Source organism: Melanerpes formicivorus, unplaced genomic scaffold (genome assembly GCF_026170545.1).
Source record: "Melanerpes formicivorus ecotype bairdi unplaced genomic scaffold, bMelFor1.0.p_v2 SCAF_3, whole genome shotgun sequence".
NCBI lineage: Eukaryota > Metazoa > Chordata > Aves > Piciformes > Picidae > Melanerpes > Melanerpes formicivorus.
In genome coordinates this window covers 19,983,206-20,009,402 of record NW_027142355.1, presented here as the reverse complement: position 1 = coordinate 20,009,402, position 26,197 = coordinate 19,983,206, and the positions used below count along the sequence as shown (strand labels likewise).

The 26,197-nt window shown below is 40.5% G+C and overlaps 1 protein-coding gene across 3 annotated transcripts in view; it reads right to left on the bottom strand.

Annotated features, from left to right (window-relative positions):
* The window catches only part of BEND7 (BEN domain containing 7), a 52,630-nt gene that overhangs the window by 19,661 nt on the left and 6,772 nt on the right, over positions 1-26,197 (bottom strand). For all 3 annotated transcript variants that reach the window (XM_068168136.1, XM_068168143.1, XM_068168151.1), the window contains exons 3-6: positions 16,205-16,504; positions 10,165-10,287; positions 6,748-7,013; positions 1,765-1,990 (exon numbers count right to left, since the gene is read on the bottom strand). In XM_068168136.1, the coding sequence (XP_068024237.1) occupies positions 1,765-1,990; positions 6,748-7,013; positions 10,165-10,287; positions 16,205-16,504 (915 nt within the window). The remainder of the gene's footprint in view (positions 1-1,764; positions 1,991-6,747; positions 7,014-10,164; positions 10,288-16,204; positions 16,505-26,197) is intronic.

Sequence of the window (26,197 nt, the reverse complement as noted above, 5' to 3'; positions counted from 1 at the left end):
GTTATTACAGGAGCACCTAGCAGTACCATCACAGATGAAATTTATCTGTTGAAACTACAACTCCTGCCTTTCTTCTCTCAAACTCAAGTGAAGTGGTTCAACCAAGTCTCAGAATTTGCTCCATTAATATCAGTGTAGCTACTGAGAAACACTGCTCTCTATAGTGGGTGATGACTGCTGTTTCAATAGTGCTGCTACATCTACTAAGAAACATTTCTTTTATCACAGTGCTGCTCAAATTAGGGCATTAAAAAAACAAAAGTAATTTTTAACTCCCTTTTTTTCCATTTATCTTATTTATTAAAGCTTTTAAGGAAGAGTGAGCTACGGACAGATTGAATTCAGCTTCTGATTTTTGCAGATTATTGAGCACAAGAAAAGAAGATACAAAGTTTGTGACTGAAACCTAATTTTAAGCATAATTTTGAAAAAAAATTGCAAGTTACTCTGTAGAAAGTATTAGGACTATGACATCACCACAATATATACTTTATTGAAGAACTGCACAGGTTGAAAAGGTCTTCTGAAGGTGTCCACGTTCAGTCTGTTGCTCAAAGCATGGCCAACTAGATCCTGGTACTGTCAAGTACCAGTCAAGTTTTGAGTATTTCCAAGGATGGTGATCTTGCAGCTGCTCTGAGCCCCTATTGCATTGTACAATCACCCATATGTGGAAAAAGCTCTTCCTTATATCATACTGAAATTTCCCCTGTGTCCAGTGCCCCCTGTGCCTCTGAGAACACTCTGACTTCATCTTCTATGCACCATCCCAGCAGATAGTTGTGGACAGCAATAACATTTCTCCAGAATCATCTTCTCTCTAGGTCTTTCAGACTCTCATATGTCACTTCTCATACATATTTCACCACTCACCTGCTTCAGCACTGCAAGTTTTGGTGTCTCTCCACTGGACTCAAGCGAATAAGTCAACATCTTTCTTGCATGGGGAGAGTGGGCCATAAGAGGACACAGAGATGTTTGGAAAAAGTTTCCTTGCCTCCTTTTGCTGGCAATGGTCTTATAGAAGTTCTTATTGTGTCAAGTCTCCTAGGTTAGCAATCTGTACCTCAGGACAAGTCACAGGCTCTAAAATAAGCTCTACATTGCAACGCAGCCTGTCTTTTGGCAATTTAGGTATTCTCGCTACTATTCAAATTAATAGAATCCAGTCCAGCATCTCTGGCCTAATAGTTGCTCTTTACATATTGAAATGACAGAGTTTGGAGGTCCATGTGTTTTTTCTAGAAGCCAGAAAGCAGGGATAGCTAAGAAAAATTGCCCAGTACAGGATTCTCAAATGGTCACACAAGTGAAGAGCCACCACCGTTCTTGTTATCATCAAACTCATCTCAGTCCTAGTATTATCTTCCTCCATCTCTCCCCAGTCCAGCCACTACTTAGAGAGCAGACACAGTCAGATGCAGTGCAAGCCTCACAATTTTGACTGAAGAGAATCAGTTATGCTGTTATTACATTTTCAGGATTTCATTGCATCTCAGATATCAGGGAAAATTAATAAATTCTCTTATATGAACATGGAGTTTCTAACCCTAGAGCCTGGCTTCAGAAACCAGGATCATTGGCTTAAAATTAACACAAGCTGTCCCCGTAGAAGCTATTTTTAAACAAGTGAATGAAAGGGAATAAAAATAAGACTGCATATTTTAATAGACCTAACACACGTCAGAAATACTAATCCCCTTACACTCTCTTTAGCTGGGAATGTGTTCTAATTACACACAAGAAAGAAAGTAAAAAACATACCTTTTATTGCACCCACAATATTTTGGTCTAGTCCTTTCCGGTTGTCATTGAGCCCTCTTTTCCTTTTGCCATTTGGTAAAGAGTTAGCCAAAGTCTTGTCATCAAAAAATGCACAGACCAGCTTCCTAAAGAGCAGACTTCCTGAGCGAGTATAGTTTGATAATATAGAGTCCAGCTGAGATTTTGGCATGAAGACGTCAAAGCCTTCTGCAAGTTGCACTTCTGGCTACCAAAAGAATAGAAATGTTTTAATTAAATGAGCATTCAAAGGCATTGTTTTACTTCAACCATGTGTTTAGTGAGACTTTACAGCCATTTAATCAAACTATGAATCTTTCCCCAGCTATTCAGTACCACAGCAGCCTCATGGAAATCAAACCCCTTCAGTTGAATAAGCACCTTAAAAGGCAAATCAAATCATTATGCTCATGTCTAGTCACTGTAATAGTTAACAATTGCTGACATGATTCCTAGCTGCAGAGCAAGGGAAGAGGCACCTTTCAGTATTGGATAGTAATGACAAACCAGAGGATCATCCCAGAGCAATACTCTTATGCAATGATTTTGGACACTTATCTCACTATTTCACTGCCAAATGATGTGAAGGAGTGTGCAGTGGGGCAGCCAGGAGTTTCCAAGAAGCGCAACTGCAGGACTACCAGACCAATTCATGTGGTTTCCCAAGAGGGCTTCCAGTGCATACAGCCCATTTCAGTAGAAGTAGATGATGAGTTTGAGGCTGCCCTTGGAGCCAGCACTTGGTGATCATTCATTTCTCCCTCCTATTCATACTCCCAAAATGCATCCTTAGAAGAGGATGATGTTAGTTTATTTCAGCATAAAAACCCCTAGTTGTAAATCACAGAGATTTATGTGACTGTTAGAAACTGAGATGAAGAAGAGGAAGCAAGATCATCCTGCATTTCACAAGAGTCTCAAGTACACTGTGGGCCAAAGCAGAAGAAGGCATTCAAGAAAGTCCCTGTACTGTACACATTAGAGATTATGCAATATTTAATCACAGAATCATAGAATAGTTTGGGTTAGGAAGGGACTCTTAAAGGTCACCTAGTCTTTGCAATATTTTCTTCTGTGACTGTCTCACAGTGCTTACACATGACAGCTGTATGGAATAATTATAAATCTAGGAGGAATATACACCATGAATAAATGAAAATTTTAAAGGTTTTATATGGAAGTTGGCAAGGGAGGAAAAATCAGTGCTCATGAGGGGAGAAAATAAGCTAGCATTACATCCATGCTCCTAATAACTTGCTTTTTTTCTTCCCATCCATGAAAATATATCCACCAGTGATGGCTTGTTTTGAAAGATGTTTACAGAGCAAGAACAAATGCCATCTCACATCAAATCACCTGCAAATGTCTTGAGTCTAGACAGAAGAAAGGGCTGCCAATCTCAGAAGGGTTTGGCTCTCTAACTATCTTCCCAGGGATTTTAAAAAATCAGTATTAAGAGAGTTACACCAAGCAAAATATTTTCAAAGCACATACTGTCATTGGATATACATACGTATGGTGCAATAAACCCAAAGATTACAATGTGTTGGGAAGCCAGGATGACAAATCTTCAAATATGCAGATAGGGGAAAACCAAAACCAAAACCAAACCAACAAACAAACCAACAGAAAAAATCCCCACAAATCTAAAAAGCAGCTAAGTTTCTCAGCTCATTCTGGATAAAATGTTGGTTTGTTTTATCTTGAGAACTTTCCAAATGCTACATCCAGCAAAAGTCAGAGTTATTTGACATTTGATGATCTTCTGCTGTGGGTGGGGGTTTGATACTTCAAACTTTTTGGTGACAGAAAAGACTTCTAAGAGTAAATAGATGTGGTCCAAGTTTATAATTTGGGAAAGATTCTTCATGTTAATCAAGAATCAGAACGTAGTTGTCATGGTGATGAAGGTATCCTGTCCTATTCTGTTGCATGGGTCTCAGGTCCTACAAAATCAATCTAAGATGACCTCAGTGATACAAGATGCCTAGGGCAGACATATCATCTTCATTAATACAGCTGTAAAAACATTTCAAACCTTACCAGTACACCAGCACGGAGGAAACAATAATATTTCACTTTTGACTATTTTATTCTTAATATAGGAATCAATTTGTATGTCAGTGAAATAATTTGAAGGCAAAATGCTGATTTATTCTCACTTTCTTTTAGCAGTAAACTATTTTTCAATCAAAGACAATCAGCACCTAATAGAACTTTATGATCACTTTGAATGCAATTTCTCAAAAGGAAAAGCAATTGTTAGTAGATAATGATCGTGGCATAAGGAACTGCTGGGTAAATTATTTGTGTACAATAAAATAAGTAAGACCTGAATGCCAAAGGCTTTTGCTGTGCTAAAATTAACAGGCAATGAATCAAATTTAACCCTAGACATTTCAGTAGGTTGCACCATGCAGATCAGAAATTATTTGGTTAGAAATAAAATATTATAACATTAAAACAAACATAAGAAAGCTTAACTAAGAGTAAAATAAAATCATTACATTTAAAATGCAGGTTCCCTGATTCATGAGCCAGATTAAGAGTCAGCCCCACAAAGACTTTTTACACCTCCATAAGTAGCAGTATTTAATCTCAGCAAATCTGAACTAATTGCACTGGTTTTGGTAGTTCCAGTTTTATACACATTAAACTGAGCTTTTTCTCCAAGTTCAATAAATATTGGCAAAAGAAGCACGGCGGCAGCCCTGGCGTATGACACAGCACACACTACAGACAGCCCCGTGCAGCGTTCTCAAGGGAACACTTATTTATGGTGCTATGTAAAATGTCTCAGTTTTTTCAGGCACTCAGACAGGCTGGTCGTGAGCACACTAGAGATGCTTATGAATAAATGGAGAAGGATAATACCACCATTCATTCTGAAAGAAGTCACTTTCTTTAGCCTTCTCAAAATGTTTAAGGTCACATTTTATTTTTGCTGTTAAATATATCTATTTCAAAACTCAACTGTTTTCTTTCCAAAGATGAAACAACATCAATTTGTTTGTCTTGGGCTTCTGGCTCTGTAAATTTAGTCAACTACTGTGGCAAGCAGGGGGCAAAGCATGGGAGGGCAGATGAGGACTTAATTTATGAGCTAGATGTTTTCTTTTTCTTTTTCCCCTAGGTCAAATTGGCACCTAAGAAGAATTGTGTCCAGCAAAGGAACACATTCATAAAGTCAAATTAAATTCCATTGCAAGTACAAAACTGTTTTCAAAACTGTGTTTCAAGCCGAAAAGTGTGCCACAAGCTAAGAAAAATTATAAGCACGAATTGCAGAACGGAGATAAATTACCCATCCCTTCCCAAGCCATTCCCTCAAACATTATTGAGCAGAATGTTACAAAAAGGAAAACCTCCGAAAAAGCATCAAACTAGTTACTCTGTATCGCCACACGGACTCTGCGGCATGAGGCGGCAATCTAATTAGCGGTGTGGCTTGCATCTATATAAGTGAATTATCATGACTGCTCTTTTTTATGATTAGTTCCCACTTCCAGAAAGGTAGAGCATTATCTGCTGCATTGTTTTCATTTATGCTTATTGATACTGAATTTAATTATGTTTTTCTAGCTCATAGTACTATGGAAATTGGAAACTGCCTGCTGAAAATTAAAAATATATTAGAGAAATTAATGATCAGTTTACTCATCAGTCAACTGCTTCCAGACGACATCTATTTGATCATTGAGCAAAGCCAATCAGGCACCAGATGCACGAAATCTCTATCAATGTGTACATATTCCAGCAAGCCAGAAAACGTGCTCCTCACAATTTTACATGAGAAGTACAGATTTTCAGAGTGGCTAATTTTGGCCCCTTTATTTACACTGACATCATCAACAGTGCCAAGGCCCTCATCCAGCAACCACAGCAAGCAGTGAGACTTGAACATCTCTCCTCTGCAGCAAGACTCAGAGAACTGGACTGTTCAGTCTTGAGAAGAGAGGGCTGAGAGAGTATCTTATCAATAATAATAATAATAATAATAATAATAATAATAATAATAATAATAATAACAACAACAACAACAACAATAATAATAAACAACCAGGTTGGAAGAGACCTTCAAGATCATCATGTCCAACCCATCAACCAATCCAACCCACCTAAACAACTGTCTACAAACATCTGAGTAGGTGTCAAGATGAAGGTGACAGTCTCTTTGGTAGTGCCCAGGGACAGGACAAGGAACAATAGGTATAAGTCAGAACACACAAAGTTCCACCTCAACACAAGGGGACACTTCTTTACAGTGAGGGTGATAGACTACTGGCACAGGCTGCCCAGAGAGGTTGTGGAGTCTCCTTCTCTGGAGACTTTCCAAACACGCTTAGATGTGTTCCTGTGCAGCCTGCTCTAGGTGATCCTGCTTTGGCTGCGGAGTTGCACTTGATGATTTCTGGAGGTCCCTTCCAACCCCTAACATTCCATGTATATTGACCACCAGATCTGACTTGGCAAAGACTGAGATAAAAACTTACGAGGCGAGGAGTTCCCTGCAGCCAGTGGGACCAGCCAGGCATGAAACACAGCACAAAAATATGCCTTGGCAGGCTAAGGGCATATGTGTGGATTAGGTGCACTCATCAGCAAATGACAGGGTTGTGAAGGGTTGATACATACAGCACTTTTCACAGCTTCTGATCTCTTTGTGGGTCTTGGCAACAGGAGAGATGAAGAACAAGTTTCCACTACAAGCTCAAACAACAGGCAGCCTTGAACTCGAGGGGGAACTGCATGCTCATGGAAGTTAAAAAAACAAACCAAACCCCCCGACACTTTGTAATCAGCACTTCCCATGTCTAACCCTACTGCTTCCATTCTCACCCAAGATTTGCTTCTTTATTCTAACAAAAAGTAGAAACACACATCAACTTGACTTGAGTACAGACTGTCCTGAATGAGTTAGTTCTTTAAAATCCTGTAATCTTGTGCATTAAAATATTAACTTACATCTGATGAAGCTGATTCAAGGATAATTCCAAATCCTGAAACAGGGGTTTCTGGTTTTAAAGGGGGTTCAACTTCTTGAAGACTTGATCGTTCTGAGTTTGCCGACAGCTTCTTTTCGTTCTCTGCAGGGTTGGGTTTCTTATTCATGGGAATTGGTTCAACAGTTTTGAGGGGCAGTTTTTTCTTTTTATTTCTCTTTCTTGATATTGTTGACTTTTGTGCACAAATCAGAGGAACAGGAGGTTGCTGTCTGTTTTGAGTCCCAACTGAATGAAAGAAAGTAACGAATTGAATTTACAGACAAAAGCACGTGTACAACCACACAGAGGCAACCATTAAAGTACCAACATACTGAACTTGCATCTTCTAGATAAGTGCTAGGGTTTTCAGCCTGTCTGAAACAGTTACACTGTTATCACTTTTGCCTAATCTTCCAGTCTGCATAATGGGAGTAATGACACTGAGCTCTACTCTGAGTTTTTTCAAGACATATGATGGATAGCATTTTAGGAAAATTAGGAGTACCTGCTTCTTTTTCATAGTGACCACTGGATGGCTGGTGACATGAAGGACTTAAGCAATGATTAGGAAAGCACTGAAGCAATGAAAATTACCAGGGAGGCTGGAACACCTCTGCTACAAGGACAGGCTGAGGAAGCTGGGGCTGTTCAGCATGGAGAAAGCTCTGGGGCGATCTAATAGCAGCCTTCCAGTACTTGAAGGGAGCCTATAAGAAGGCTGCAGAGGGACTATTTACAAAGTTGCCTATAGTGATGGGAAAAGGGGCAATGGTTTGAGATTAGAGAAGAGTAGATTTAGATTGGATGTTACGAACAAATTTTTTACCACAGAGTGGTGGAACACTGGAACAAGTTGCCCAGGGAGGTAATTGAGCTCTCATCCCTGAAGATGGTCAGGGAGGTTGGACTAGATGACCTTTGGAGGTCACTTCCAAGCCAAACCATCCTATGATTAATTTGTACAGCCTCCTGAATGACTTAGAATCTCAATGGGTTTGAGCATCTTTTCCTGATAAATTAAGAAAATACAAGTGCTAATGCAATTATTCTTATTTTCATGAATGTGGTACCCAAGTTAATTACCTTGGCAAGAAGATTTCACACACAGAATCACACAGAATGTTAGGGGTTGGAAGGGACTTCAAAAGATCATCTAGTCCAACCCCTCCGCCAGAGGATCACCTGTACCAGACCACACTGGAACGCATCCAGGTGGGTACCATTTCAAGAATGAGGGAAAATACTATTCTATTGTTTAATTTCTGGCAAAAAACTAACCCAAAGTTGCATCAGATTGTCTTGCTCATACACAGAAACTGACAGTTCACCTGTTACCTCTAAAATCTAAGAGATCATATTTATATTTATCAGTATTTTGCATTTCCCAATATCCAGCATAAATTAAGGCACCAATCCTGAACCTGTGTCAATGTGAGCAAGTCCTCCATCAGAATGCTATGCAGATACACTAAGATCAAGGTTTAAAAAAAAACATAAAGCCAAAAGTGCATATAAAACTCATTCAAGCTACAGGTGAACTACAAATATTCCCCATCTGCACAGCTTGGGGAAAAAAAACAAAACAAACAAAACCAACCAACCAACACCTTGGAATATTGTTTATTAAAAGACTTCTAGGGTATTTAATTTCTGGCAAGGATTTACAAGATTGTAATTTGTAGTTTATCACTTAGACAGAAGGGTGTTTAAATACTATTATATTACACTTTCACTTACATGCTTGCATTTTAATTTTTGTTCTTTTAGCAACAAAAATGCCAATTTTCCTTCTCTGCAAAAATCATCATTACATACCTACCAGAAAATATGAACTATTCCCAGTGAATCAAGAGAGTCACAAATTAACAAGGTACTTACACTGTAGACACATAAAACTCTAGAAATGTTCCTGCTGTTGAGAAGCCAGCTTTTCTGGCATAAACCCCACTGCTGTACCTCTTCCCACAAGCTAATTTTAATCATGCACATAATTTCAATTAAATTGATGCAACTGAGTACAGAATTCCCTGTCCCAGCAAAGACTGCAAAGCAGGGCCTTGTTTGGCTTCTTTGTAAATCCATGGTTTTAGAAAAGCACTTTCATGTGTATCAACTGCTATTACAAAACCTGTCTGATCCTTCCCGTTGCTCACTCAAGCATTATATGCTGTAGAGACAAGGAGTTTAGTCAGCCCTTCACTCCACCCATATTTCAGTTGATTACTCAACACTCCCTTTTTCACAGAGGTCACATCCAGCCACTCTAAGAGAAAAGCCTCCATGGCTCTACTCCTCATCATTCACACTGGACAGGCAACCCGATTGCCAAAATTTCCAACTCCAACTCCTCATTAGTATTAACACTAATTTTTTTGAAGCATGGAGGCTGCAGCTTCACAGCATCCTATGATGAACTACTTAACTCCTAGCTGCAATGACCTTGTTATGTTTCTGGTGATAGTGCTCTTCTGGCACTGCACTGTGCTGCTGCAAATTTTAATCAAGAAGAAAACTGAATAGTTTTCTGCAATGAACTGATTATTGCTGGTTCAGCCAGTAGAAGGAACTGGTAAACCAGCCTGAAGAAGGGTGGAGGCCACAACATGAAGCAGCTACCTCAGTTGAGGGTGCCACAGAGCTGTAACTTTAAAGATCTTTCAATGAAGTGTTACACAATATCTTTAAGTGGCCTTTCAATATTTTTTTTACCTCTAAGATTAGTGAACTGGTAAGTAGATAACAGGTAAAGTAGCATTTTGGACTGCTGAATGAATACACTGTGAAAACAAACTGGGAGTGATTATGTCAGATTGACCTACCCACTCAGCTCCCATTACTAATCAAATTAGATTTTTGGTTTTTCATTTCACCTTAAAAGATTCCTAAGAGATCATATCTCATGTTACAGGTAAGGATCTGAGAAGTTAAAATTACACTAGACTTTGAACAATGTGTCAAGAGAGTGGGAAACAGTCCAGCTTTTCCTGAGTTTCCACATAGACAGCATTAGGACAAGGGGGAATGGTTTGAAGCTGAGGGAGAGTAGGTTTAGACTGGATCTTAGGAAGAAGTTCTTCAGTATGACAGTGATAGGACTCTGTAATATGTTGCCCAGGGAGGCTCCCTGGGGGGTGTTCAAGGCCAGGTTGGCTGAGGTCTTGAGCAGCCGAGTCTAATTGAGAGGCGTCCCTGCCCATGTCAGGGAGGTTGGAGTTGATGATCTATGAGGTCCCTTCCAACCTAAGCCATTCCATGATTCTGATTTCTTCTAACAAGAAAATCATAGAAACATTGATTATTTTGGACTGGAAAGAATCTCCAAAGATCATCTTGTACAACCTCCATCTTTAAGTAGATACTTGTTATGAGTACACAAGTAAGGGGCTGGTCATTGTACCTGCTTGAATCTGCATCAATTTCCGCATGGTTTTGAGCTCTTGAAGAATAGCCTGTAGGGTTGACTGACAATTACATGTACAGCAGTTTGGTCCAACTGATGAATTCACCATTGGGATTTCTCCTGAAAGAGAGAGGAACAAAATAGGGAAGAGATGGTATAACCCACACAAAATCACCACAACAACTATTACCAGCAAGCATTTGAAACTATTATCAATACACCAAATCATGGAATTAGATCCAAAGCAAGAAAGCATAGTTTTCAACATGGTCCTGTTTAAGAGGAAGGGGTTACTAGTTTTTATCCAATTGCTAGTATGTGCAATTATATACAATAAAGGATGCAATGTTACATGGGTCTGGAGAAGACTGCTCAGAGTGTGAATACAATGCACTCTTCACAGCAGGGCTCGCTATTGTCAGGCTAGTTCATCCTGAATAACAATAGCACCAAACCTCATTATAAACATCCTCATTTTATCACACACACACACAAAAAGCCCATCTCACAGAATGGTCTCACAAAGAATGAAGACAGTCTGTGCAATAAAGGTTTATACTGTACATGAAATGAAGGCCTAAGAATTTTTAAACTCCTTGAATGTTACATGTGATTCTTTACCATGTAAAGAACTGAGAATGAAAATAAAATACCCTGTTGGGAAGAAAAAAAAACATTAGAAAAAAAGTAAAGATAGAAAAGAATCACCAGCAAGGAAAGCTGGCAAATCTCCTCTGTTTGCTAGAGTGGGATTATTTTCTGTGACATGTTTTCCAGCACTGTGACCTACAAGATGGGCTTTCCATAGTTTCCCTCTAAAAATGAATATAGTTGTTTAAAAAAATGTTTCTTTTCCAGCAATTCTTACTACTTCTAGTTCTAGCCCTTAGCAGTGCCTTTATTACTGCCTAGCTTTCTAGAATGCCTTTGCACCGTAGGTCCTGAATTAGGCCAGGCTCTAACAGGTGAGAGATTTCATGGTTTACCTGAATAGGTACTTTAGTTTAAAATAGCACTTTAGTTTAAAATAGCTGTATCCCTGGCTTTAATGCGGCAAACAAAAAAAATCAAAATTCAACAAAACTGCTTGACACTTAGGCCAGATGAGATGTGGCCCCCTTCATTTCAAAATGTGCTTCCAGTTATTTAAATTGATGGCTATTTTTCTGCTCATCAAAGCATGCAAGAGGAGGAATGATCATTGTATGAAGACAGGTACAAATGGATCTAACAAAAATCATCTTGCTTGGTGTCACGTGTGGTGGACTTCACAGAGTGTATTTCCCTTTTTCTTCCACAGCCTGACAGTTTTCAGGTGCCCTTTAACCATTACCTAGCTAAAGGGAACAAAAGCAATTAATTTACTCTTTGTTCAGAAATCCTCACATTTGTCATTATTATTTTTGCTTTCTTCTGAAACCAAAACAGTTTATTAATGCCTTTCCAGGTTGGTATGTGTTCTTCCATCAGAGCACCCTGATGTCAGACCCGCATAGTTCCCTGACTTCAATCCTCATTTGAAATGGCTGAAGTTTGGCCACTCCTAGATCACTCCCAGCTTTTCCTAGTTCTTCCGGTGTGTTCCTTCATCCTCAAATTTTTTTTTCCCAGGCACCTCTTCTCTACCTCCTTCAATTCAGTCCTTCAGCTGTGAAATAACATCTATCAGACTTGATCAAACTGGTGGACATTCTCCCAAAAGTGAGCTACTTGTTAAGCTAAACTTAGGAGTCACCTAAAGATTGTCAACATCTTCTGGGTGTTACTCTCCTGCTTTTCTCAGATATTAAGATTGTCCACACCATTGTTATTACAAATGCTGGTATTTTAAAATATGATCCAAGGAGGAAACCAGTTCACACTGCATTAAAGAGAGTAGTTTAAGAACCTCTGCAAATCTAGCAAATACCAATGCAAGAGTTTCCCCAGCTTCTTCTTGCCAAGGTTTCAGCTATAAATAAAACAACTTTTTAAGAGTAAAAAATTAACTGGAAAACAGGTTGAGAGTCCCAAATTAAAACAAAAAGAGGTTACTGACTCAGGAGGACTCTGCCTAGTTTGATCTTGCCCTTCTTTTGTACACTGTCTATTCACTGGAAGCTCCTTGGGTCATGGATGGGATTTTATCTTTTCAATGGTCCATGAAAGTTAGCCCATTGTTACAGGTACAGAGGGGAAAAAAAAAGTTATCTTTAGCTTTGTGGCAGATGACTCAGAATCCATCAACTTGGCTCCACCAATACCTTTTACTTATCTGTTAAAAGTAGGCTTTTAAGTATGTGAGGTTCACAACTACTTGTAATTTAACAGCGTAAGTCTGTACCTTTCAGACAGAAAAGCAGAGATGGAGTCCCAGGATATTAGGAGAGTTTTATTCATAGAAGACAAATACATAGTAAGAATATCTGTCCTCCAGTGCTTTCTTGGTTGTTTTAGACTAATAAGCTGCTCAGGATAAAGCCTGTCTTCTCTTTTGGTCAGAATCCAATATTCTAGTGGGCTTCTGCAAATTATACCTGAAAGGCTACAGGAGGAGACAAGGCTGGTGGCTTTTGTTTCCTTCTTAACAAAGACTCTCCGTCATGGTGAATTGTGTGTGAAAACCTAGAGAAATTGTATCAGTAAATACCTGTACATCTTTCCTGCTGCAGTATAACATGTTGCTAATGAAAGCACACAGGCACACAGGCCCTTGATGGAAAACCAAAGGGTCTATTTTCCCATTGAGGCATGGGGGATTTACATTATAATCTCCATTAGCACTGATAGAAATTACCCATGTAAATCTACTATAGGTACTGGGAAAGGGAAAAGAGACCACCGATATTTCAAATCAAAGCAGGGTTCTACTGTATTCATACATATTCATGAAGGTTTTTTATTTTCTTTCTATCAGCCTTCCTCTGATCAGTTACTGTGTTGTAAGAAGCATCTTGGAGAGTGTTTTCAGTCATTGTTCCAAGCACTATCTTTATCATTTTTAGAGGACAAAAGCAACTCTTTTCAACTTGTTATAAATCAATTTTTAATTTTAAGAGGAGAACTGACTTCTTATTTTTATGAAGGAGTCTCTAAAGAGCCATCTTTCCCTCTCTTTTGGAAGCTTGCCAGCAGGCAAATTTGATACCATCTTGTATGAATGAGAGAAGGAGATGACACAAATACACTAGTTACTTCCTCTGTTTGAGCAGCAAGTAGCCCAGGACAGTGGTTCGTGCAGCTGGGTCTGCTGAGAGTGAATTCACCTGGTGTAACATTGCTACTAGAAGCATGCAAATGCAATCCATTGACATAACCCCAAAAAAGCAATTCAGCTGCTGCATCACTGCTGGACTTGCTACAGAACACAAGAAATTAGAATACAATGGTTTAGACAGGTGCCACGAGTTTGTTGTCTCTTATAGAGCAAACATGCTACTCACTGCTTGTAGTGCCAAGAGGTTTCTACTAAATGCAGCGGGTCACAAACGTCTACCTAACCTCCTAGCTTGTGGAAACACCATCTTAAATTTTATTTGGAATAAATCACTTTGCTTTTCAAGCATGTTCCTACTCTTACCTCTGTTGCAGAGGGGAGTGGGAGTACATGATTGCCAGAGGTCACTTCCAACCCCTACCATTCTGTGATTTTGTGATTCTGTGAATGCTCAGGATCCCTCAATTTCTCCTTTTCTCTCTTTGGTTTTTTCCCAATACTTTTCTCATGACTGCTTTCTATACCAGCACCTACTTAACATCCATTCCAGCCTCTCCTTGATCCACCTTCACTATGCCAGTAGATAGATGCCAGTAGATAGATGTAGTAGATAAACTAACTACACGCCTATTCTGTTCACATTTGAGTAATTCAGCCAGTCTACAACATGTATTTTAGCTTCTTGGCATCTATCCACAATGGACAGTTTCTGGAAATCAGATCACTTGCTGTACATGCCTGGAGATCTCCCCAGTGATGACCTAGGTCTGACAGCCTCAAGTAATAAATTTACATCCTACCTGAACATTTGCTTAGTTTAAACACCATGGAGTTTAAAGTACCAAGGAGTAGTATCTCCCTTGAAGCATTGTTCAGCATTTCTACATGCAGCTTTTAAGGACTCTGTCCATCCCCTGAATAACATCTGTATTACTGAGTTTGATGCTCAGGCTCCCAGTGCAAGGATGGTGGGGATCAGACATGTTACAATGGCCTCTCAAAAGAGCTGCATGCTAGTTGAGGAGCAGTTTCAGAGCTTGCTGATAGCCCAGAGATACATCAAAAGTTTTCCTTTCCTAGCGACCTATCTTCAGAGCTGTCCAGCAGAATCACAACACCCCAATGGAGCCAGACATCTCTAATCAAATAGCTATTCAGATTACCGTTGCAAAGGTGCCCAGTGGAGAGGGCTCACACCCATCTTTATGTAATAACTTAAAAGACTGCATTCCTTTCTGCAGCAGGACAGCTGCAGAGGGAGGGGTTGAAGGTGCCTCCTGGCACACTTCCCCAGGAACCACAAGCCTGGGCATTTCTCCTGTCCAGCTTGGGGGGGGGTCACTCAATCCAACCCTTCTACCATCTCATAGAGTATTCTGACCTGTAAGAGATGGTAAATTTGACAAACCTTTCCACCTTGGATAAAAAATTAAAGCTCTGATATTTTTTTGCATATGGGGCCAAATTCTGTCAACACATTTTAGCTCACATGCTGAATCAAGCCCCTGAGGGGATAGAGGAGCTGCTCCACCTACTTTCTGGATCCAGAAACCAGGCATCTAATCTGTGCAGGCTTGGGCAGTTCTGTGCATGCAGGGAACTGTCCCTGTCAGTGCCCAGGGACTCTTGGGGCAAAGAGGGAGATATGTGATGAATTTCAAATCCTTCCACATTTCAGAGGTTGTGAACACCCATTAAGAGTGCTTTCCACTCTCCCCTGGATCTGGACCTTTAAAAACCAACTTTATCTTTTATTTTTTCTTATAGAATAAATAAAATTAGCATGATTTACTGCAACATTTTTCTTCAGGTCAGTCAGTACCTGTGTGTGAATCATTGTCTCCACAGAGAAACAAAGTGGTGAAACCTAGGGCTGGTTGCTTTCTAGTGCAGTGTCAGTATCTCCTACAGCACAGTAGTCAGAATCAGAGTGTTTTGCTTTTCAACTGTTACAAGCAGTAAGAACTTGCATGCCCTTAGAGAAGGACCCACACCAGATTCTCCTCTTGGGAGGTATGAGTACCTTCAGAATCATCTGGAAATTGATAATGCTTTCAGACACAATCTCATGACTTTTTATGTTACCTTTAACTAAATCTCCTCCTCTAAATTTAGGTTAAAAATTTTTCAGGAGAAAAACTTTCTGAGTTGAATTTATATTATTAAAGAAGACCTCTAGGAATCTGGCTGTAAAGCCTCCATTCTCTGTGACTTAACAAGAGAAAAGCATTTTAAGGGCACGCTGCCATCTACTTTAGGGCAGAATTCTCTGCCAGTACAAGACGGACTATGCTCTAGTACATGCTGTTCAAAACTAAACTCCATCATCTCCTTTTCTCCAATGGTTCCATCAGAATAAAAGCCTAAGGCTGCCATCAGATTTTGTACCTGAAGTTCAGTGGCCAGTTATGAGATGCCATCCCCTTAAGAAACTCTGCAGAATCCTGCTCTGCAAGTGGCGCCACAACAATGCTACATTACTCATTCAAAACAGGAGTGGTAGATGTTGACATTTAATTAGCTATGAATTTAATAACAATGGCAAAAGCTGTTTTAATAAGTACTGTATAGAAATTAAGCTGAAACAGTATTGAGTAATTCCATCCTATCACCAGGAATCCATTTTAAAAGCTAAGACAGATGGTAGCAGAATGCACTGTGCCCACTTTCACACCTTTTCATAGCGATAGCTATGTGCTCATTTTGTAGACTCTGAACTCTAGCTGCTTTCAGTGCAGTGGTACAATAAATCATCACAACAAAGGCAAAAAATTAGTACAGTACAAGGAGAGGGAAAAAAAAAAGGTAAGTATTATTCTCAGTATCTAATGCAGATCATACCATTGGATGCCATGGTTCGTGTTTGGTTTTGGAACGTTTTGGATCGAGTTCCATACTGCCCTGAAAAATGGCTGGCTTGGGGTGATAATTCATTCCAGGTGCTGCTCTGGGGAGGATGAAGGCTCGCTGGGGACTCTGCAGTTGGATTCAGGTGCTGGGCCCAGGCTAAGTCCAAATCTTGGGGCTCCTCCTTCAGTTTTTCTCCTTCTTTGCCAACTCGTTGATAGATTCTTCCAGTGCTGTCATTCAGTAATCTTCTCATGCCTGTAATTTGTTTTTTAATTTCCCGGCTTTCATCTCCTAATGAAAACAGAGCCACAGTTATCACTGTAAATTAGCAAAAACTATAATGGGTAGAGATTAGTGGTTTTAGATGCCAGCAAGAGTTGGAGCATAAAAATAAATAAATAAAGACAAGAAAGAAAAGAGAAGGTTGAGCAGTTGTTGGTTTGTACCAAGCTATGGTTTAACACAGCAATGGTTGACATCTCTCATGGCTGAAAGACCTGCTGAACTTTGCTTTCTTCATACTGTTTCTAAAGCTTTGATGAGTAAGATTATTTTTCTCCAGAAGGAAATAATAATAATAATAGCTGCAGCAGTTTCAAATAAACTATTCTTTTAAGAGGCTGAACCTGTTCAGGCATTGACATCAGTGGATATTTCCCTCAAGTAAAGCCTAAAGGATCAGATTCTTCACATATCAATTTGCTACATGCTGAAGGATAGAACCTACAAAGAAAAAGTAAAGCATCACACCATACACTCACAGAGCAACACATCTATTGGTTTTATTCAATAGAATCAGTTCCTTAGTTCACAGAATTTAATAATACTGGATTATATAGGAATAAATCAAAAAGCAGCTAATATGAGAATATCCATATACAGCCTAACTGCTGGATGTCTTAAAAATGCAGATTATGAAAACAAAATGAAAATACATACAAGAAAAATGTGACTGTTCCAAATAAATTCAGGGCATTTAAATAATAATTACATACTTTAATACTCCTGGCACCATTTAAGTATTAATTTTACATATGAAACTGCTGATTGCACAATGAATATATGTGTTTTGGGAAGATAGCAGCTATTTTGCTTGTTAAAGCATACACTGCATTTCACTAGTAGTAAGGAAGTGTTTATAGCCCCTTCTGGGGAAAAAAAAAAACTTCTGTTTTTTTCTCTGGTAATAGAAAAATCAAACAGGCTAAGCAAATGGAATAACAAAGATCAAGAATGTGATGAATCAACCTTCCTTTATTGTATACAGCAATACTTGGTATTCTCTATGCAACTTACATTTGTGCTTCCTAAAATATACCTGGGTTTGGCAACGCGATAGTGCAAAGGAAACTCCAGAAGGGAAAAACAACCCTCCAAAACCTAAGATGCCACAAGCATAGCCTCTGGTTCAACAGGGTATTTAAAAGTGTGTTAATGCTGGGCCCATGACCATTTTATCAGCTCAACATCATTGCTCAGTTGCCTAAAATTAGGTGGACGTTTGGACACCTGTATAAATCAGACAGCTAAGAGAACAGCAAACCGCTGCCCAACATGGGCCAAGCTCCACCTGGCTAAGATGTGCTGCCAGCCCAACACACCCAGTGATGGGTAGCACTGGGAGTTTTTCTCTGGGAGGTGAATAAGAAGGGGAGCTGAGCTGCATGATGTGCTCCAGCCTCCACTGAAATAGAGCATCTCCTGCTTGACCTGGCACACCATTTTCCTGGGCCAGTGCCAGCTGGCTTCAGCCCAGCCTACCCCAATCCAGTGAGGAGAGTTGGTGGTTTGCAAGAAAGCTTCTAGTCAAAACTTAGCAAAACATTTGTCAACCTGGTACAGTGATACTCCAGCACTGTTTCCACTCCAGCTAAAGAGGCAAGAAAAACTCTCTGCAAGGAAAATCTGCACTATATTTATTTTGTTGGTTTGCCTGCAGATTGCTGCGTGTGGGTGTGATTTAATTAACAAATCACAGCACCAATTCCTTTACAATGCTACTTTCTGGCCCTAATCCAACCAGCAGCTGACTGTTTGCAGTTCCCAACCTCAAGAGATCACGGACTACCTTGGGACTCCAATTATCGAGACACTCATGCCAGTCACATCCTGGACTGCATCAAAAGCAATGTGGCCAGAAGATCAAGAGAGGCAATTCTGCCACTTTACTCTGCTCTGGTAAGACCTCGCCTAGAGTACTGCATCAAGCTCTAGTGTGCTCAACACAATGACATGAACCTGATGGAATGTATCTAGAGGAGGGCCACGAAAATGATCAGGTGCTGGAGCATCTCTCCTGTGAAGACAGGCTAAGGGAGCTGGGGTTGTTCAGCCTGGAGAAGAGAAGGCTCTGGGGAGACCTAATAGCAGCCTTCCAGTACCTGAAAGGGGCCTAAAAGAAGGCTGCAGAGGGACTGTTTACAAAGGCCTGCAGTGATAGGATGAGGGGCAATGGTTTCAAATTAGAAAAGAGTAGATTTAGGTTGGATACTAGAAACAAATTCTTTACTGTGAGGCTAGAAGAATAATGGAACAGGTTGCCCAGGTCAGGTTTGACAGTGCTCTAAGCAATCTGATCTAATGGAGAACGTCCCTGCTCACTACAGGGGGTTTTGGACTAGCTGACCTTTGGAGGTCTGTTCCAACCCAAACTGTTCTATGATTCTATGACTGCTTTCTCCTGTACATGGCTGCAGCCACCCATATCCAAGCTCCAAATGTTCCCACCACGCCGGAGTGTGAAGCAATCCATTTAGCATTACACCAGGCTCTGAGATTCACCTTGACAATTTGGATTTTTATTCAACAGCGGCACATATCTGAATATCAAACAAAGCTTCCCACCCGCCTCCTCCTGTCAGGTGTAGTGACTGAAAGCTACATGGCTGGTTGGGTGACATGTTGTTGGAAAGATTAAATTTCCCTTACCAACACATGAAATATTAATGTTAATTGAGTTTATTCAGCCATTATTCTGGTCCCTATTTCCGTCATAAAGACACCTTCCTATGCAGAGACATAATCATAATTACCTCCAGCTAGAAAAACACAACCTGACTTTACTGCTACAGTGAACCCTGAACTTGCACCCTACATAAATGTGTCTTTGTGTTTAGGTAGCTCCCTACTTAAAGCAGGAAGATTCCCCCTTTGTGAACTTGTTTGTTGGGTTGGTTTGTTTTCATTTTTTCTGTTTGCATTTTTGTTATGGTTTTGTAAATTTGTTTGTTTGTTTTGGTTGGTGCTTTGTTTTGGTTTTAGTATGTCTTCTGTTTTGTAAGGAAGGGCACTGAAAACATATGGGGTGTAAGATTGACTGTCTTCAATGCAAGTTTACATCCCCACCTCTGCCAATTAGGACTTTTTACAGCTTTTAATTTGTAACTGGCCAGCAACAGCAGCACCCCTACGGACACAAGTGAGTAGCTGATGTTACACTGTCTGAATCTGCAGGACAGTCATAGACTTAACTTCTTGCTCCCTGGTTATCTCATGTGGTTATTAGCTCTGGAGCCCACTGATAGCATTTTGTTGCCAGTCATTCCACTGATTTTTCACAAATAATCGTGAAGATGGGGCACAGAGCAAACAAAACAGTTACCCAGGCACCCTTCCTTTTCATACACTGAATGGGATAATCAGGCACTGAAAAAAAAAGAGTTAATTACATAAAAATCTGCATTACCTATCTGTGAAAAGCCTCCTGAAATACATGTTGAGGCCTGAGAGGAGCTGTGCATATTTTAGACTCTCCTTGTACATGTACCAAGGGTCCTCAACACTCTCAGGGAGATGGGGATACCTCTGATAAGCAAACTACTGGATTTTCCATTTGGACTCCCCTTGTAATTCCTTTTGGTTTTATCTGAAATCAATGAAGTTACTTGCAGAATACTGAAATACTTTCAAAATACTACTCAAAATAGATAGGCATGGCTAATCACAGCTGCTTTTAAGGAACCTATGTAATGATAGTAATAACAAAGACATATGAACTATTTTTGTTTTAATTGCTCTTGTAGCTGGTTTTATGCTGGTCCCTTATATACAACCTATTTTATCCACATTGGCCTGACTGCAATCTGATAAAGCAAAACCAGGCAAAACAAAGTCCTTTCATAAATATTAAATAGTCACAAAAAGTAATTTTCCCCAAATTAATTTCAGTCTCTTTCCTTACTCAGAGCATAAAAAATTCCTTCTTTGAAAGTTGTAGAAATGTTAAGAATTACAAGGGCACAAACATAACAACAGAGCTGTTCTAGAATGGAAGTTGCATCCATATGCTAAGTGTGCACCTGTCTGGAGCAATAACCCTGCAAACAACTTCAGTTAACAAAATATTATCAGTAATTCATTAATTTATATAGAATAAACCAGGTTGGAAGAGACCTTCAAGATCATCGTGTCCAACCCATCAACCAATCCAACCCACCTAAACAACTAACCCATGGCACCAAGCATCCCATCAAGTCTCCTCTTGGACACTTCCAATGATGGTGACTCCACCACCTCCCCAGGCAGCCCATTCCAATGGGCAATCACTCTCTCTGTATAGAACTTCTTCCTAACATCCAACCTAAACCACCCCTGGTGCAGCCTGAGACTGTGTCCTCTTGTTCTGGTGCTGGTTGCCTGGGAGAAGAGACCAACCCCTGCCTGTTTACAACCTCCCTTAAGGTAATTGTAGAGAGCAAGAAGGTCTCCCCTGAGCCTCCTCTTCTCCAGGCTAAGCAACCCCAGCTCCCTCAGCCTCTCCTCATAGGGCTTGTGTTCCAAGCCCCTCACCAACTTCGTTGCCCTTCTCTGGACTCGTTCCAGCAAGTCAACATCCTTCCTAAACTGAGGGGCCCAGAACTGGACACAGTACTCGAGGTACAGCCTAACCAGTGCAGTGTACAGGGGCAGAATGACCTCCCTGATCCTGCTGGCCACACTGTTCTTGATGCAGGCCAGGATGCCATTGACCCTCCTGGCCACCTGGGCACACTGCAGGCTCATGTTCAGCCTACCATGGACCAGTACCCCCAGGTCCCTCTCTGCCTGGCTGCTCTCCAGCCACTCTGACCCCAGCCTGTAGCACTGCATGGGGTTGTTGTGGCCAATGTGCAGAACCCAGCACTTGGATGTGTTAAATCTCATGTCGTTGGATTCTGCCCATCTGTCCAGCCTGTCGAGGTCCCTCTTTACCCCTATGTGCCTGACCAGCTTTTCACTATTAATGCTTATAAATAGAGCACACTGCCTAGAAGCAAGTTAGTGTACTTTTCCTAAATAATTTGTCAAATCATAGTGCTACAAAGAATTATAAAATTATATGCATATGTTAAAAGATTCATTTTGTTTCAGTAGTAGTGAAGTGGTAACCACATAGGCAATTAATGTACATGTTTTAAAGTGTATAAATGAGTTAAGATTAGACAGTCATCTGTATGTAATGTTTTCTTCTTTTGACTTATAAAAATAAACACAATATTCTCTTGGCCCAATACATTGCTATTAACATCTTCAGTTTTAACACTAATTTTTACTATGCTTTGGGAAACATTCATGAGTAGCTGACATCTCAGTACAGTGTGATTGAAGGTCTCTTCCAACCTGGTCTGGTCTATTCTATTCTATTCTATTCTATTCTATTCTATTCTATTCTATTCTATTCATTAGTGTCTAATACTACCTTGTGTTTTGGCAGATGAAACTCCTACAGCAACTTCTCCTTTCTAGGCTAAACAAATAGGGCTTTCTCCTCCTTCAGGATGCATGTCGAATCACAGAATGTTAGAGGTTGGAAGGGACCTCCAAAGATTGAGTCCAACCAACCTCCCTGCCAAAACCAGGATCACCCAGGGCAGTCCGCACAGGAACGGATCCAGGTGGATTTTGAAAGTCTCCATAGAAGGAGACTCCACAACCTCTCTGGGCAGCCTCTTCCAATGCTCTGTCACCCACACTATAAAGAAGTTTCTCCTCACATTGAGGTGAAACCTTCTATGTTCCAGTTTGAATCCATTGTTCCTTGTCTTACTACTGTTCACCACCAAACTGACCCCATCCAATGGAGACCCACCCCTCAGATATTTGCACACATTGATCAGATCCTCTCTCAGTCTTCTCAAGACTAAACAACCCCAGGTCTCTCAGTATCTCTTCATAGGGGAGATGCTCAAGTTTCTTAATCACCCTTGTGGAGGTATTTCACATCTCACAGATTTCCACCTTTGTGCCAAGCTAGGCTGAAATTAGTGGGTGAGTTCAGAAGCTATTGAGAAGACAGGACTGGTGGTGACAGCCGAACAGAGAAGACCAGGTGAGCTGCAACATTAGCTTAGTTTGCAAGGAAACAAGGCTTCAGAGGTGAGAAAAACTAGAAGTTGAGGCATACAGCTTGAAAGCTCAATAAAAAATAATAAATAACTGCAAGGGGTTATAAAATCAAACATATTAAATACCAGTTTATTAGACACCACTTGAATGCTGCCCTTCCTGGAAGATGACCAGCAAAGCTTGTCTGCTGTGTTTGAAGATTTTGTAAGGGCTAATTCAGAGCAACTCAAGGAATTGGAAGACATGTGCATGCAAGGCACACATCTTGCTGCACAGCCAGGCTGAACTTGCCAAAACACCTCTTTGAATGTTACATGGTTTAATTTTACATCATTTAATGTTACATGAATCTCCTCTGAAGACAGTTATCCTAGAAGGGAGCTAGTCACCTCTTCTCTACTGACATGAAATTGTAACCTTCAAAACTCAAGATATTTCTTCCAGCGTCATATTGTACCACAAGTGGTCCCAAAACACAAGATTGTGAAGGTCAGCATGAGGAAAATAGAAGAACCATATGAATGATTCTTTACAGGATCAAAGGTTTCCTCAATCACATGGAAAGCTGTTCTGACTGTTCTGTGGATAATTTGAATTGGGCATCTGTGTGCAGCCAAATTGATGAGGTAAATGTGCATTTCTCAAGTTAAGTGACTCCCTGTCTTTGCTGGCATCTGAGATTCTGTATTGAATAAAGAACATAGGCAACAACACACTCCACAAATTAAAAACCTAAACCTCAAGTCAGCCGGGAAAGCAGCAGTGAGGAGCAACATTGGAGTGTCCCATAAGCAGCACAAGTTACAAGCTGGGGACTTTGACTACCCTAAGGTAATGTATAGGGATATTTAAGCTGGTTTAGTTGAGGCATCTTGGCAGTGTTCTAAAACACCATTTAAGAAGCACTTCCCTATCTTTAAATCACCACACAAAGATTCTGCCTGCAGGAAAAGTGGATCACCCTCAAATTAGACCCTCTACTCCTAAACCAAGTGCGGAAGTACATGGGCTGACTGACACCCCTGACTGCAATGAAGTGTGGAAAGTTTAATAAGCAGCGTAAACACTAATGAACCCAATGCAATTTGCAGAACTATAATCAAGATCAGACCCTGGGACTATTTAGCATGTGGGGGGCTTATTTCCATGGAAGCCTAGGTGGCCGGGCTATCACAAAGTAACTCTTTGGAAGAGCTTGGGGAAACACTTTCAAAACACTCCACAGTAGCAGATACAGAAGCAGGTACAGAAGTTACACATTTCCATGCCACACTACAACAGCTAAATCACTCAGCAAAAGGTAAGTGAGCAACCATTCAATAAATGTATATTTTAATAGGGTCATATAATTAAAAAAGTAATAATAGATATGCAAGCACTTCCCCCAGTTCTTGGAAATATCCCAGGTCAAGATGAAGCTTCAGCCCCAAAGGGAAATGCTTTACAAAGTTAGATCTTTGGAGGACACATATACATAAACCACACTTTTCTGCAGTCTTAATTACAGAAACTACTATTGCAACAGTTAGACTTGGGACATAATTCTATTAAAAGTAACAAGTGACTTCACAGATTTGTAAGTCAACTTTTTTCTCTGTGAATAAATTGCAAAGGATATTATTTCTGGAACAGAATAAATTCTTGAAATTAGTGAGTAACTTATGCATCGTTCCCTGCTCCGAGAACACATTATTTATTTTTACCATGACATAGTGAAGTTATTAATCTGCTGCCTTCCATTTCAACAATGTGAAATGCTGTAAAATGCACAGACACCTGCATTACAGTACATTTCAGTTCCACTTTATGTCAGTCATAAACATCTCTGTTTTGGACATCTCCTCAAAACAAATGCTCCAAGCACACTCTGCATAGCATTCGATTTTATGAAACTATAAAAGTTCTTCACTGTTAATTACACAGACAAATGTCTCGTCACACATTTGATTACCAGGATAATATAATTAGTTTCCTACATTAACCTTTCAAACATAGAGCCTGAATTTCAAGTTGAAAGCACTGTAAAAACACTCAGTCTGGAGGTGTATTACAGTTCCGGGGTTTGTGGTAATAATAAAATATTAAGACTGAAAAAAGCCAGTGTGGTGCACGCAAAAGATGTGCATTTTTTTAATAGACAAGCTAGGTTTAATCAGCACAGTCCACAAAACATGGACGTACAGTCTCCTCAGAGAATGGCTTAGGGCCCCTCAGTTTAGGAAAGATGTTGAGTTGCTGGAACATGTCCAGAGAAGGGCAGCAAAGCTGGTGAGGGGTTTGGAGCACAAGCCCTATGAGGAGAGGCTGAGGGAGCTGGGGTTGCTTAGCCTGGAGAAGAGGAGGCTCAGGGCAGACCTTATTGCTCTCTACAACTACCTGAAGGGAGGTTGTAGCCAGGTGGGGGCTGGTCTCTTCTCCCAGACAACCAGCACCAGAAGAAGAGGATGAAGTCTCAAGCTGTGCCAGGGGAGGTTTAGGCTGGATGTTAGGAAGTTCTTCCCAGAAAGAGTGATTGCCCATTGGAATGGGCTGCCCAGGGAGGTGGTAGAGTCAAGAAGAGACTGGATGGGGTGCTTGGTGCCATGGTTTAGTTGATTAGATAAAGCTGGATGATAGGTTGGACTCAATGATCTCAAAGGTCTCTTCCAACCTGGTTAATTCTATTCTATTCTATTCTATTCTATTCTATTCTATTCTATTCTATTCTATTCTATTCTAGCCTCCTGCCATGGGCAGGGACACCTCTCAACTAGACTCAGCTGCTCAAGGCCTCATCTACCCTGGCCTTGAACACCCCCAGGGAGGAGGCATCTATAACCTCCCTGGACAACATATTCCAGGGTCTCAGAATCCTTGTACTGAAAAACTTCTTCCATAGGTACAGTCCAAAGCCACTCTCCCTCATCTTAGAGCTGGTCCCCCTTGTGCTATCTCTAGACACCCTTATGAAAAGTCCCTCTCCAGCCTGCCTGTAAGATCCCTTCAGGTATTGGAAGGCAGCTCTAAGGGCTTGTATTTCTGAGGCTGGGCTAGCAGCTCTGCAACAGAAGATTCGTGCTGGTAACTGGTAAAAACTGAGGTCAGGTCTGTCTTGGATTTTGTACACATTCAAGGTTTGAGCACTCCACTCTGGGCTGCCTCCTCCTTTTCATGTTGAGCAGTCTCTCCTGGCATCACACAGCTAAGCCCTTCCCTTCAAAGCAAAGGAGATGCCAGTCCTCATCTGCAAAATACAGTAGAGAGATTCACCCACCCCAACCTCGAAGGTTGTAAAGGCTGTGCTTAGTATGTTCTTTATCTAGAAGGACATGAATTCTTGTTTGCCATCTTATCAGAACAAAAGCTGGAAAAAGAGGAAAAGCCTCCACATAGCCCCCTCCAACACTACACCACACAAGCAAACATCCCAAGTTCCATTCAAAAAGCAGTTGGACTTTACATCATCACAAGCATCCAAGGTCACATCCAGTATCATATTCTTTTAATTGCACTGAAGCTTCCTCTACTTTTCAGCCTACATTTACACAGAGCCATGTTTTGCTCATCTGTGCTAGTGCAAAAAAGGCTATCTAGGTTTAACAGGTCTTTCCTGACATTTGATCCATAATGTACCTGCATGTTAAACAAAGTGGATTCCACCAATTCACACATTTACCCTAG